This window comes from Conger conger, chromosome 5 (assembly GCF_963514075.1).
Source record: "Conger conger chromosome 5, fConCon1.1, whole genome shotgun sequence".
Classification (NCBI taxonomy): domain Eukaryota; kingdom Metazoa; phylum Chordata; class Actinopteri; order Anguilliformes; family Congridae; genus Conger; species Conger conger.
This window is the reverse complement of record NC_083764.1, coordinates 67309464-67322180: the sequence shown is the minus strand read 5'-3', so window position 1 is coordinate 67322180 and position 12717 is coordinate 67309464. Positions and strand designations below refer to the sequence as shown.

The 12717-nt window shown below is 50.6% G+C and overlaps 1 protein-coding gene across 1 annotated transcript in view; it reads right to left on the bottom strand.

The window, feature by feature from the left end:
- Positions 1-12717, bottom strand: part of LOC133129012 (glutamate receptor ionotropic, NMDA 3B-like) — a 57575-nt gene that overhangs the window by 6271 nt on the left and 38587 nt on the right. Inside the window, exons 3-7 of the mRNA XM_061242817.1 lie at positions 9641-10751; positions 6746-6891; positions 4573-4688; positions 3265-3416; positions 1201-1365 (exon numbers count right to left, since the gene is read on the bottom strand). Coding sequence (XP_061098801.1) covers positions 1201-1365; positions 3265-3416; positions 4573-4688; positions 6746-6891; positions 9641-10751 — 1690 coding nt within the window. The remainder of the gene's footprint in view (positions 1-1200; positions 1366-3264; positions 3417-4572; positions 4689-6745; positions 6892-9640; positions 10752-12717) is intronic.

Below are 12717 nucleotides of genomic sequence, written 5' to 3'. Positions count from 1 at the left end.
TGTACTTTAACGCCAAAATCGATTAATAAAACCCACACTGCATTTGTTTTTGTTTTTGGACAGTATTCTTAGGGGGGAAAAAAAACAAGCACTTCAGGAGAAATTCAGCCAGCACCACACAACACTGCTTCAGCATTCTCCCAGCTTCAGGAAAACAGGTTATTACGGCACTGTGATATAAACTCATTTTAAAAAATGGAATAAATGAAATGCTTTAATGGTACTGGGTGTTTGAGCGCCTTTTTAATTGCCTGCGCGTTATCAGCAGCGCTTCGGCCGGCTCTCATTACACACCGGGTGTGTCCCTAATGAAGGACAGGCGGACTCACCCGGCGTTCAGGTGTCGACACATTTACAGTCTTTACAAGTTTCCCACAGGAAAGGCCCACACAGACACCTTATTGTGTCTGTTGATTGAGTCAGGGAAATTGGGATTCTAGCTGCGGCACGAATTGGAGTTGTGACGTACACACTTCTACCAAGGTTGAATAAAACATCCCTTGCGAACCTGAAGAAATGTCATGCAATAAAGCCATCAGTGGACCACAGCTACAAAAAAAAAAAAAACACAGACAATGTTAAGCACCAGAAATAGACAAAAATTGCTTGCTATAAGTGGCTAGTCGATTGCTAGCCCATGATAATCAGTCTGACAGGAACTAACATGCAGTCTTTCTTTCAATTGTCCAACCACAAAGCATGTGGACGAGTAGGAGTGATGCATTACGACCCGATACCATGTGACAGCAGGGTCAGAGCCCCATGGTCAGTGTCATGTCGTGCAGCCTCCAGCCACAGGGGGCAGCGCAGCAGGGAGTGACAGCAGGGTCAGAGCCCCATGGTCAGTGTCGTGTTGTGCAGCCTCCAGCCACAGGGGGCAGCGCAGCAGGGAGTGACAGCAGGGTCAGAGCCCCATGGTCAGTGTCATGTCGTGCAGCCTCCAGCCACAGGGGGCAGCGCAGCAGGGAGTGACAGCAGGGTCAGAGCCCCATGGTCAGTGTCGTGTTGTGCAGCCTCCAGCCACAGGGGGCAGCGCAGCAGGGAGTAAAAGAAGGGTCAGAGCCCCATGGTCAGTGTCGTGTCGTGCAGCCTCCAGCCACAGGGGGCAGCGCAGCAGGGAGTAAAAGAAGGGTCAGAGCCCCATGGTCAGTGTCGTGTCGTGCAGCCTCCAGCCACAGGGGGCAGCGCAGCAGGGCTCACCTGGCTGGTGTGCAGCCAGTAGTGCAGTCTCTGCCGGCGACGGATGTGGGGCAGGACCAGGCGGTAGAACACGTGCTCCCCGGCCAGAGAGAGCAGCGCCCCGCTCACCCCAACACACAGCAGCACAAACAGCCCAGAGAAGTGCTGCACTCCCATCTGGAGCGTCTGAGAGAGAGAGAGAGAGAGAGAGAGAGAGAGAGAGAGGGAGAGAGAGAGAGAGGGAGAGAGAGGGGGAGTGAAAGAGAAAGAGAGAAAGAGAGAGGGAGAGAGAGGGGGAGTGGGGGCAGGGGAGAGGGAGAGGGAGATATATAGAGAGAGGGGGAGGGCAGAATGTCTGAGTGGGTTGAGCTCACAGTGTTATCAGCGATGGTCCTTCACCGCCCCCATGCTGAGTCCCCCAGCCAATCAGCACCCAAGCCCCACTGACTGGAACCAATCAGACAGAATTAACCCGTAATTAGAGAGTGCCTGGAAGACCCCCCCTCTCTTGGGGGGCCAGCGGGGGGCAGTGCAGCAGTTACTGCTGAACGCTTTTAAATTAACATCCCATTTAGTTTGCTAGCAACACCTTTTTAATACACCTTTTTAATGGTCACGACTATAGGGCTAACAATGCCAGCTAGCTGATTCGTTGCTGTGCGTGTGAGAGTGTGAGAGAGTGAGAGTGTTTGTGTGTATGTGTAGTATGAGAGGTGTAGAATGTAAACGTGTGTGTGTGAGAGTTACCTTATTTTTAAAGGTAAAAACAAATATTAAATTCATTAAAGTCTATTATGGCAGCCAAATAATTGTCATTTTTTGTTCTTTCTGCATTTTGTTCACCTCGGACTACCTGATAGCGAATGTGAGCTAAAGCTCATGTAAAGCTAACGTTTGTCGTCCTGAACGCTTGTCAGGTGGAACACTGCAGCACCGCAGCGATGAGAGAGGCTCATGAGTGCGATTACGGAAATAAATCAGCGTTAAAAATCAGGGTTAAAATTTGCTTAAGAAAAAACGGAGAGGTTGCACTCAGCGAAGGTGATGTTCTGAGAGTGTAATTATAACCATCGCCAAAGAGCAGCCAGGCTCATTCTCTGTAAAGCAGCCATGGCAATAATTTAACACAAATACCTGACTGGAACTCAAATGAGTTAATAAACATTTTTATACAAAAAGGACAGGACAGCAGGAGACCTTCACCGGACCTTGGCCAAATGAGATTTTTAATACACTTTCAATCCTTAGGTACCAGGCCCATTCCCGCAGATTAACTGACAATCTGAAAACAAACATCTATTTTCACAAAACACATTTACACAACAAAATTCTGCTGACTGTTCATGTTTGCGGGGGCAGCATATAGCAGAGGTACACGACTGGGACCTGGAGGGTTAGTGGTTCCAGCCCCAGTGTGGCCACTATAAGATCCGCACCGCCGTTGGGCCCTTGAGCAAGGCCCTTAACCCCTCATTGCTCCAGGGGGGGATTGGGCTCTGCTAAGTCTAATCAACTGTAAGTCACATTTTGTTTTCATGGATCTGCAGTTTTGTGGATCTGTGTTTGTACACTTTTACCAGCATTAATATTACATTAACATTATAGTCATTTAGCAGACGCTCTTATCCAGAGCGATGTACAACAAAGTGCAAATCAGAACCAGGGACACGTGCGCTGAAAACCTGAGTCACAGTTTTTCAGAAGTTACACGCTTTTCGGCCCAGGTGTGGTGCACACAGCACTCACACACTGGGTGTGTCCCGGGACAAATACAATCCTCCTTTCCTCCACTCCTCTCCTTCTCGTGTCTGGAAGTATGGGGGAGGAGATCAGTGGAGCAAAGGATGCAGCATTTTTAGAGCATTTGGATGCACCCAAAATGCTCACAATAAGAGGGATTTCCAAAACATGACCAACCAAAAGTTGGTGGCGATGCTTTGAGTTATTTTGTGATGTATTTCCCCTCCCTGCCACTGGGGGGGGCATGCTGAGAGACTGGGCAGCCCCCACCCCGGTCTGACAGACCGCTATAACACACTCCCACTCCCGTACACCAGGGGGCGCTGCCCCAGTACACCGGCTCACCTCGGTCACGGCGAAGACCCTCTTCCCGCAGGGCACCACCTTGTACCACTTGTCATGCAGCGCGTCCATGAAGCCGTCTGACTTGTAGCGGCTGATGAATGCTGACAGGTTGGAGGTGAGCGGGGAGTTCTGGGGAAGCCCTATCCCATAGCCTGGGGGCAGGGACAGACGGTCAAAGGTTAGAGGTCAGAGGTTAATGACAGAACAAAGCTACGCAAGTCCTGCGGCCCCCTGGGACCAGGGTAGAGTAGCCCTACAGGCCCTGTGGCCTGGACCTGAGCCGGCCAAACTTGGCGAGAGAGAGAGACAGAGGGAGAGAGAGAAAGAGACAGAGGGAGAGAGAGAGAGAGAGAGCGACAGAGGGAGAGAGAGAGAAAGAGACAGAGGGAGAGAGAGAGAGAGACAGAGGGAGAGAAAGAGAGAGAGGGAGTGAGAGAGAGAGACAGAGGGAAAGAGAGAAAGAGAGAGAGGGAGAGAGGGAGAGAGGAGAAGATGGAGAAAAATGGAGAATGACAGAGAGAGATTGATGGCGTGAGAGTGGCCTGAGGACAGTAAGAGTGCTTTTGCCCTGTGTGGCGACAGTGTCATGAATCACCTGATGTTCATTGGCCGGCGTCCACGCACAAGGACACACACACGCCGTGCTGTCTGTAGATTCTGCCTGAACTGTGCTGTCTGTAGATTCAGCCTGAGCAGTGCTGTCTGTAGATTCAGCCTGAACTGTGCTGTCTGTAGATTCAGCCTGAGCCGTGCTGTCTGTAGTTTCAGCCTGAACCGTGCTGTCTGTAGATTCAGCCTGAGCCGTGCTGTCTGTAGATTCAGCCTGAACCGTGCTGTCTGTAGATTCAGCCTGAGCCGTGCTGTCTGTAGATTCAGCCTGAACCGTGCTGTCTGTTGATTCAGCCTGAACTGTGCTGTCTGTAGATTCAGCCTGAACCGTGCTGTCTGTAGATTCTGCCTGAAGTGGTGATGATGATTGTGATGATGATGATGGTGATGATTGTGATGATGATTGACTGTGGCGACATGGCTCAGGCAGTAAGAGCAGTCGTCTGACAGTCGGAGGGTTGCTGGTTCGATCCCCTGGCGGGCTGTGTCGAAGTGTCCCTGAGCAAGACACCTAACCCCCAAATGCTCCGGATGAGCTGGTCGGTGCATTGCATGGCAGCCAATCGCTGTTGATGTGTGAGTGTGTGTATGAATGGGTAAATGAGAAGCATCAATTTTACAGCGCTTTGGATAAAGGCGCTATATAAATGCAAACCATGATGATGAAGAGAAGGAGTGGGAAGAAGGGGAGCTCCTCACCTTCGATGGCGAAGGGCTTTCCCACGGTCAGCAGTTTGCAGTCTGCGTCGATGGATACCTCATAGTCCAGCAGGGCCTTGTCCATGATGAAGGCGTCGAGCTGAGGGGGATCTGTCCTTCAACACACAGGCAGAGGGGTTACACACACACACACACACCCTCACACACACACACTCTTTCTCACACACACACACACACACACACACACACACACACACACACATGCTCTCACACACATGCTCACACACACACATGCTCACACACACACACACTCTCACACACACACACACTCTCACACACATGCACTCACACACACACACACTCTCTCTCTCACACACACACACACACACACACACACACACACGCTCTCACACACGCTCACACACACACGCACTCACACTCACTCACACACACACACACGCTCTCACACACACACATTCTCTCTCTCTCACACACACACACACACACACACACACACACACACACACACAGTTTGGCCTCAGACTATGTTTGTTCTTTGAAGCATTGTTTTTATTCCTGGGAAATAAATATATAATAAATAAAATGCAGTTCACAAACTCCAGTCCTTTAGCCACCCCTTCTCCTCACTTTCACTCTTTCATCTCTCGTTCTCTCCCTCTCTCCCTCTCTCCCACACCCACAGAGCAGCTGGTTCCGGCACCGTCTCCCTCCACAAAGGAGACCTGGGCTTCTATCCCAGCGGTGCAACATTACTGCACACAGACCTCCTCTCTCACACACAGACCTCCTCTCACACACAGACCCCCCTCACACACAGACTTCCTCTCTCACACAGACCTCCTCTCACACACAGACCTCCTCTCACACAGACCTCCTCTCACACAGACCTCCTCTCTCTCACACAGACCTCCTCTCACACACAGACCTCCTCTCACACACAGACCCCCCTCACACACAGACTTCCTCTCTCACACAGACCTCCTCTCACACAGACCTCCTCTCTCACACAGACCTCCTCTCACACACAGACCCCCCTCACACACAGACCTCCTCTCTCACACAGACCTCCTCTCACACAGACCTCCTCTCACACACAGACCCCCTCTCTCACACAGACCTCCTCTCACACACAGACCCCCTCTCACACACAGACCCCCTCTCTCACACAGACCTCCTCTCTCTCACACAGACCTCCTCTCTCACAGACCTCCTCTCACACAGACCCCCTCTCACACAGACCTCCTCTCTCACACAGACCTCCTCTCTCACAGACCTCCTCTCACACAGACCCCCTCTCACACAGACCTCCTCTCTCACACAGACCTCCTCTCTCTCACACAGACCTCCTCTCACACAGACCCCCTCTCACACAGACCTCCTCTCTCACACAGACCTCCTCTCTCTCACACAGACCCCCTCTCACACAGACCTCCTCTCACACAGACCTCCTCTCTCACACAGACCTCCTCTCACACACAGACCTCCTCTCTCTCACACAGACCTCCTCTCACACAGACCTCCTCTCTCTCACACAGACCTCCTCTCTCACAGACCTCCTCTCACACAGACCCCCTCTCACACAGACCTCCTCTCACACATACCTCCTCTCACACACAGACCTCCTCTCTCTCACACAGACCCCCTCTCACACAGACCTCCTCTCACACAGACCTCCTCTCACACAGACCTCCTCTCTCACACAGACCTCCTCTCACACACAGACCTCCTCTCACACACAGACCTCCTCTCTCTCACACAGACCTCCTCTCACACAGACCCCCTCTCACACAGACCTCCTCTCACACAGACCTCCTCTCACACAGACCCCCTCTCTCACACAGACCTCCTCTCTCTCACACAGACCTCCTCTCTCTCACACAGACCCCCTCTCACACAGACCTCCTCTCTCACACACAGACCCCCTCTCACACAGACCCCCTCAGCACCCTTGCTTAAGGGACAGCCCGATGGCTGACTGTCTTAGTCCTCGCTGTTCTGTAGTGAATAACTCTTCAAAATAACTTTAAATAACTCTTCAATCTTGGAACTGAACAATAACCACAACCATGTTTTAAGAAGGGGTTCGTTCAGTCAGTGAACTGAACCGTTCGGACATGGGCCTGGTGACAGTGCGGAGAGGGGGTATTGTGACTGGCCGGGGTCAGATGGGAACGCTCTGATTGGCTCTTACTTGAGCGTGGCCACGCCCTGGGGCGTGGTGGGCTCGTTGTAGCGGCGCATGTACTCGTGCATCTCAGGGAAACTCTTCCTCATGTAGTCCTCCGCACTGCTCTCATGCACTGTGCCAAACCGGAAACCCTGAGAGGGGTGGTGCAGCTGGGAGGAGAGGGAGAGAGAGAGAGAGAGGGAGGGAGAGAGAGAGGGGGAGAGAGAGAGGGAGAGAGAGAGGGAGAGAGAGAGAGAGGGGGAGAGAGAGAGAGATAGAGAGAGGGAGAGAGAGGGAGAGAGGGAGAGAGAGAGAGAGAGAGGGGGAGAGAGAGAGAGATAGAGAGAGGGAGAGGGGAGAGAGAGGGAGAGAGGGAGAGAGAGAGAGGGGGAGAGAGGGAGAGAGAGAGAGGGGGAGAGAGGGAGAGAGAGAGAGAGAGGGAGAGAGAGAGAGAGAGGGAGAGAGAGGGAGAGAGAGAGAGAGAGGGAGGGAGATGGAGAAAGAAAACTGAATTGAGGAAACACATGGGTAATGTATAGTAGCAGGACAGACTGACTCTCCACACCCAGACACCTGCACTGCCCAACTACCTTCTCACCAAAAACCCAGCTGTGAAAATGTCACCATCTCTGCTAAATGACATAGGGATACAGCATCCTGATTGGCTAACCCAGCCTCACTGAGCATCCTGATTGGCTAACCCAGTCTCACTGAGCATCCTGTTTGGCTAAGCCAGTATTCCTGAGGGTCCCGGTTGGCTAATAGAGTGTTGCTGGGCTTCCTGATTGGCTAACACAGTGTTATAGATTTAGAGGTATATCAGGTAAATCAAAGAGTCTCAAGAATCCAATCAAATTTACCCAGTAAGATTTACTAAAACTTGCAACAACTACTTGAGCAATGAGTGGGCATCTTCATACATTAAAGATGCACACAGATCATCTGCAGCCATTTACCTGGTGTAGTGCACCCAGATCTGCACTTAGGCTGCGTGTTGATTTAGATATCCTCTCCCTGTACTTGCTGAAGCATGCTGCACTGGTTTACTCATTCCTGACCTACTGACACGTTTATTTCCTGAACACCAGACACAAAGGGAACTAATTAAAAGTTTGTCTTTCGTCGCCTGTTTCCCCGCTGATGGTGCGTGTTCCACAGCCCTCTCCCCACTCAGCGAGCAGGCGCAGGAAGGGAACTCGGTAATCGGGGGATAACTCTGGAGATAAGGAAGTGCTTAAATGAGACAATGATTCAGGTTTGGATCTCACGAGCTCCCGCTGTTTTCTAGTCCTGTTTACATCACACGCTCATTTCGTTTAGTTTTTCGTTTGTTTTCCACAGGAAATGCCACATGTCTACACACAATCCACTTATACAGGATGTGTACCAACATGGACATTTGCTAAATGCTAAATGCTTACGCTGTACGCTTGGAGACAACAGCAGAGTCCCTTCTTGGGCTTGGACCTGCAATCTCTGACACAATTCTGCTAATTATCAGCTTAATGAGGGTTATGTTAGGGTTGATGTTAAAACCTACAGCAAAGTAGATCTCCAGGAACAGGGTTGGGCAGCTCTGCTTCATCATATCTCACATATCACATTGGTGGACATTTCCTCCTAACCCCTAACCCTAACCTAACACTAACCCTAACCCTAAACCTAACACTAACCCTAACACTAACACTAACACTAACCCTAAACCTAACACTAGAGTTAAATACATCACGCATAACCAACAAATAGATTTCTTGGACACTACCACATACAAGGGACCCTCTTTTTCCCAAACACACACTTTAGACACTAAAGTTTTCTTTAAAGATACTGACACACACACACTTTTACATAAAAACAGTCTCCACCCTAAACACACTTTCAAGGGCCTGATCAAATCACAATTGCTCAGGTTCAACAGGATTTGCACACAGGTAATAGATTTTGAAGAGGCTACCCAGACCCTCTTCAATGCATTAAAACCAAGGGGGTATTCCAGATCTTTCCTTAGACAGGTCCGGAAAACTTTCTTAACCACCAGACAACAAGACACGCGCAAAATCATCCCGCTAATCACCACCTACTCAGCATTGAGCCTAGCTGCAAACAGAAAAATGAAATTAAATCTAACCCACACTCTACAGAACACAAACATTATCCAGGACTATAAAATTATCTCAGCATATAAAATAAATAAAAATCTTAAAGATCACCTGGTAAGCAGCAAACTACCAGGAATTAATACTTTACCGACACAGGGCCCAATATTCTACAAGCAAGCCACTACAGTCAGGAACACCACTACCAACACAACCTACATAATAAAACAAACACTAACTAAAAACACTAAAAACTGCATATATGCCATTAAGTGCAAACAATGTGGTATAATATATGTAGGAGAGACAGGGAACACAATTAAATGTTGACTAGCACAACATATATACAACATCAGAAATCACAGAGAGACAGACACACACCTGGTGGCTCATTTCCTTCACCATGGACTTGAGGCACTAGAAATATCGGGCCTTCAAACGAACAATAATTGGACACCGGAGGAGAGACGCAGGTTTGAGAAACACTGGATTCTCAAACTTAGCACTCTATTTCCAAGAGGAATAAATCAACGCACATAGAGCACCAACACAAGAGGGACCAAATTCTTCCTACTTAAAGGCTTCAGTACCCTGAATGGCCAGTGCAAACTTTTATTTCCCAAGAGGCCCTAATATGGGACAACTTGGGAAATAAAGATTTCTTACTTACCTAAACCTAACACTAGCCCTAACCCTAACACTAACCCTAAACCTAACACTAACACTAACACTAACCCTAAACCTAACACTAACCCTAACACTAACACTAACTCTGACCCTCCACGGGCATCCGTCACACGTGCTTCTCCCTCTGCCCCCTCACCTTGGTGTCATGGATGCCGGAGAGCTCCTGGAAGGTCTTCTCCCCCACCATGACGGCGGCCAGGTTGGCGGTGTAGCTGGACAGCACCAGCAGGCAGAAGATGGCCCACAGGTTCATCAGCAGCCGGCCCGTCCAGCACTTGGGCGTCTTGCTGGAGACGGTGCGGCCGAACAGGATGGCGTAGCACAGGTTGAGCGCGGAGGAGTAGGAGAACACGCGCCCGCGGTTGCGCCCGTGCGGCGTCATGCCGAAGGGGCTCTTCCACTCGTACAGCGTGAGGAAGAGTGCGGTGACGTGCAGCGCCACGAAGATGCCCACCCACATGCTCCAGTGCAGCGGCCACATGAAGGCGCCGATGGGCGCGGCCGTGTCCTTGCTGCGCACCAGGATGCCCAGGCTGGTGGAGAAGAAGGGGCTGGTGAAGTCGATGACTCGGCTCCGCGCCGAGTTGATGCTGAAGCTGGTGACCGCCATGTCGGCCCCGCCCCCCAGCAGCTCGCCCACCAATCCGGTCCAGCGGCCCGGGCCCTTCTGCGCCCCATACTTCCCATCGGCCACGATGTACAGGTGGAACCCGAAGTGCAGGTCCTCGGCCAGCTTCTCCAGGAGGTCCATGCAGTAGCCGTAGCAGCACTTGCGGGCGTGGCGGGGGAGCGGGGGCAGGGTGGCGTTGCGGGGGGCGGGGCCGGGGGCGGGGGCGTGGGGGGCCAGGCAGGGCAGCCCCGCAGGGCACAGGCCGTCCTCGTCCGCGTCGCGCGTGAAGACGAAGGGGTGCTCCACCAGTGTCACCACCCTGAGCCTCCGCCCCGCCACGGGAAGCCCCGCCTCCCAGCGCCGGCCGGCCCCGCCCCCGCCCCCGCCCCCGCTGCCCGCCGGCGCTTTGCGTGGCCACGCCCCCCCGGGCCACACCCCCCCGGGCCACGCCCCCGCGGCCGCGTCCGTCTGCAGGCCGCCCTCGTCCCACACGCCGGCCGTGACCCAGGCCGGGTTCCCCACCGCGTCCCGCTGCAGCCGCCACACCCGAAACCGCCGGGCCGTCTGCACCCGCGACTCGCCCCCCCGCACCCACACCCGCCCCGTGGCCCCCCCGAACGAGGCGCTCGACAGGAACCTGCAGAGGAACAGGGTCACGCCAGCGTTTCACACACACAGCTGCACATAACACACACAACACAGAAGTGGAGAAAATTATAGGCATAAAAAGAGTGAAGATCAAGTTGCAAAAAATGTTTAATAAAAGGCAGCCGTGTCCGAAACTGCCTACTATTTCGTATGTCAAAATACGATTACGATCATAGTTGCATGAAAAGGTATGCTAAAACTATGTCATACTAACGTATTTCACTGGACACGACATTGGCATCCCAGAATGCGATAGTTAATGACCCCTGCAACCAAGAGGGCAGTATTCAAACCAAAGCAGCAAAAAAAATAGAACAATTTAGATGTAGGTTTTACCTTTGCACTATGCTTAGCGGAAAGTAGTTGAAATCAATTGCTAGACTTACATTTAAAATCTTTTTTTTGTCCGTATTACACAGTGACATGAAATAGCTGCCCCTCAACACACACTGTGCGTAAAGTGGCCAGTTTCTATGATGACATAGTACGTCCAAAAATCCATCTGTAATGTTCCTGTATTTGTCCTGTGTGTATTTATTTTTATTCTTGTTATTTATTTATTATTTTTTGAAATTGGTTAGTGTTTTCCATTACAGTTCTCATTTGTCCTCCCCTGTTATGTCTGCGTCTGAATGTTTACTAGTCTAGTCTAGTGTCCCACTATTCGGGTGGTTACGGTATTTTCGGGTTTTCAACATTCCTTCTAAAACTCGCGATTCTTACTTCCTGATTTTTCTTGATAGTTAAATGTTATAAAGCACGATTCTTACTAACTACTACTAATCTAGGTTTTGTACAGTACTAATCCGATTAATACACTTACTGTCTGTCTAACTAACTAACTAACAATCACTTTTATTGGGTAGTTTAGAAATATTCACGGAACTAACTCACTAACGCAATCTCTTAGTATTTCTGCACTGTTCTGTAACTCCGCCTCCCTATGCTATCCCTGATTACGCGTTTAGTTTCAGCGAAGTGTTCGCACCTGTCTGACTATCACTACGTCTTCAAGTTATGCTAATGTCTACTCCCTAATCCGGAGCCGCATGTTTTACATGTTTTGTTACGTGCATCCAGTCCGCGTCTCCCTCCCGTTATTGTTATTACCCTATTATGTTTCCCCACCTGTTGTCTATTTGTTTAGCCCACCTTTTTCCCAGCCCCGCCTAGATTGTCACCTTCCCTCATGTATTTAAACCTCAGTCTCTGCATTGTTCTTTGTCAGAACGTTGATCAGTTTTAGTGCCGAATACTTTGTAAGCCTAACTCTTGAGATTCTTGATAGACACCCCTTTGCCTTTTGATTTCCGAGCCTGCCTTGCTCTTTAATTTTGTTTGCCTTTCTGCTTTTCTGGTTTTCAACATTCTGCTTTGTTTTCTGGTTTTTCCTGTCTTAAACCTTAGTGACTTTGACCATGGAATGACTGTTGGTGGCAGACAGGGCGGTTTGCGTTTCTCAGAAACTGCTGATCTCCTGGGATTTTCACGCACACTAGTCTCTAGAATTTGCAAAGAATAGTGCAATGAGATGAGAGAGGTCAGAGGAGAAGGGCCAGGAAGGTGACAGGAAGGTCACAGTAACACAAATAACCCCAGTTATGCAACAGTGAAGGTGAACAGCAAATTAGAACAGTGTGTGTGTATATGCATGCAGGGTGTGTGTGTAAGTGTGCGAGTGTGTGTGTGTGTGTGTGTATGTGTGCAGGGTGTGTGCTCGGTGTGTGTGTATGTGTGTATTTGTGCAGGGTGTGTGCTCGGTGTGTGTGTGTGTGTGTGTATGTGTGCAGGGTGTGTGCAGGGTGTGTGCTCGGTGTGTGTGTGTATGTGTGCAGGGTGTGTCTGTATGTGTGTGTATGTGTGCAGGGTGTGTGTGTGTATGCATGCAGGGTGTGTGTGTGTATGTGTGTGTATGTGTGCAGGGTGTGTGCTCGGTGTGTGTGTGTATGTGTGCA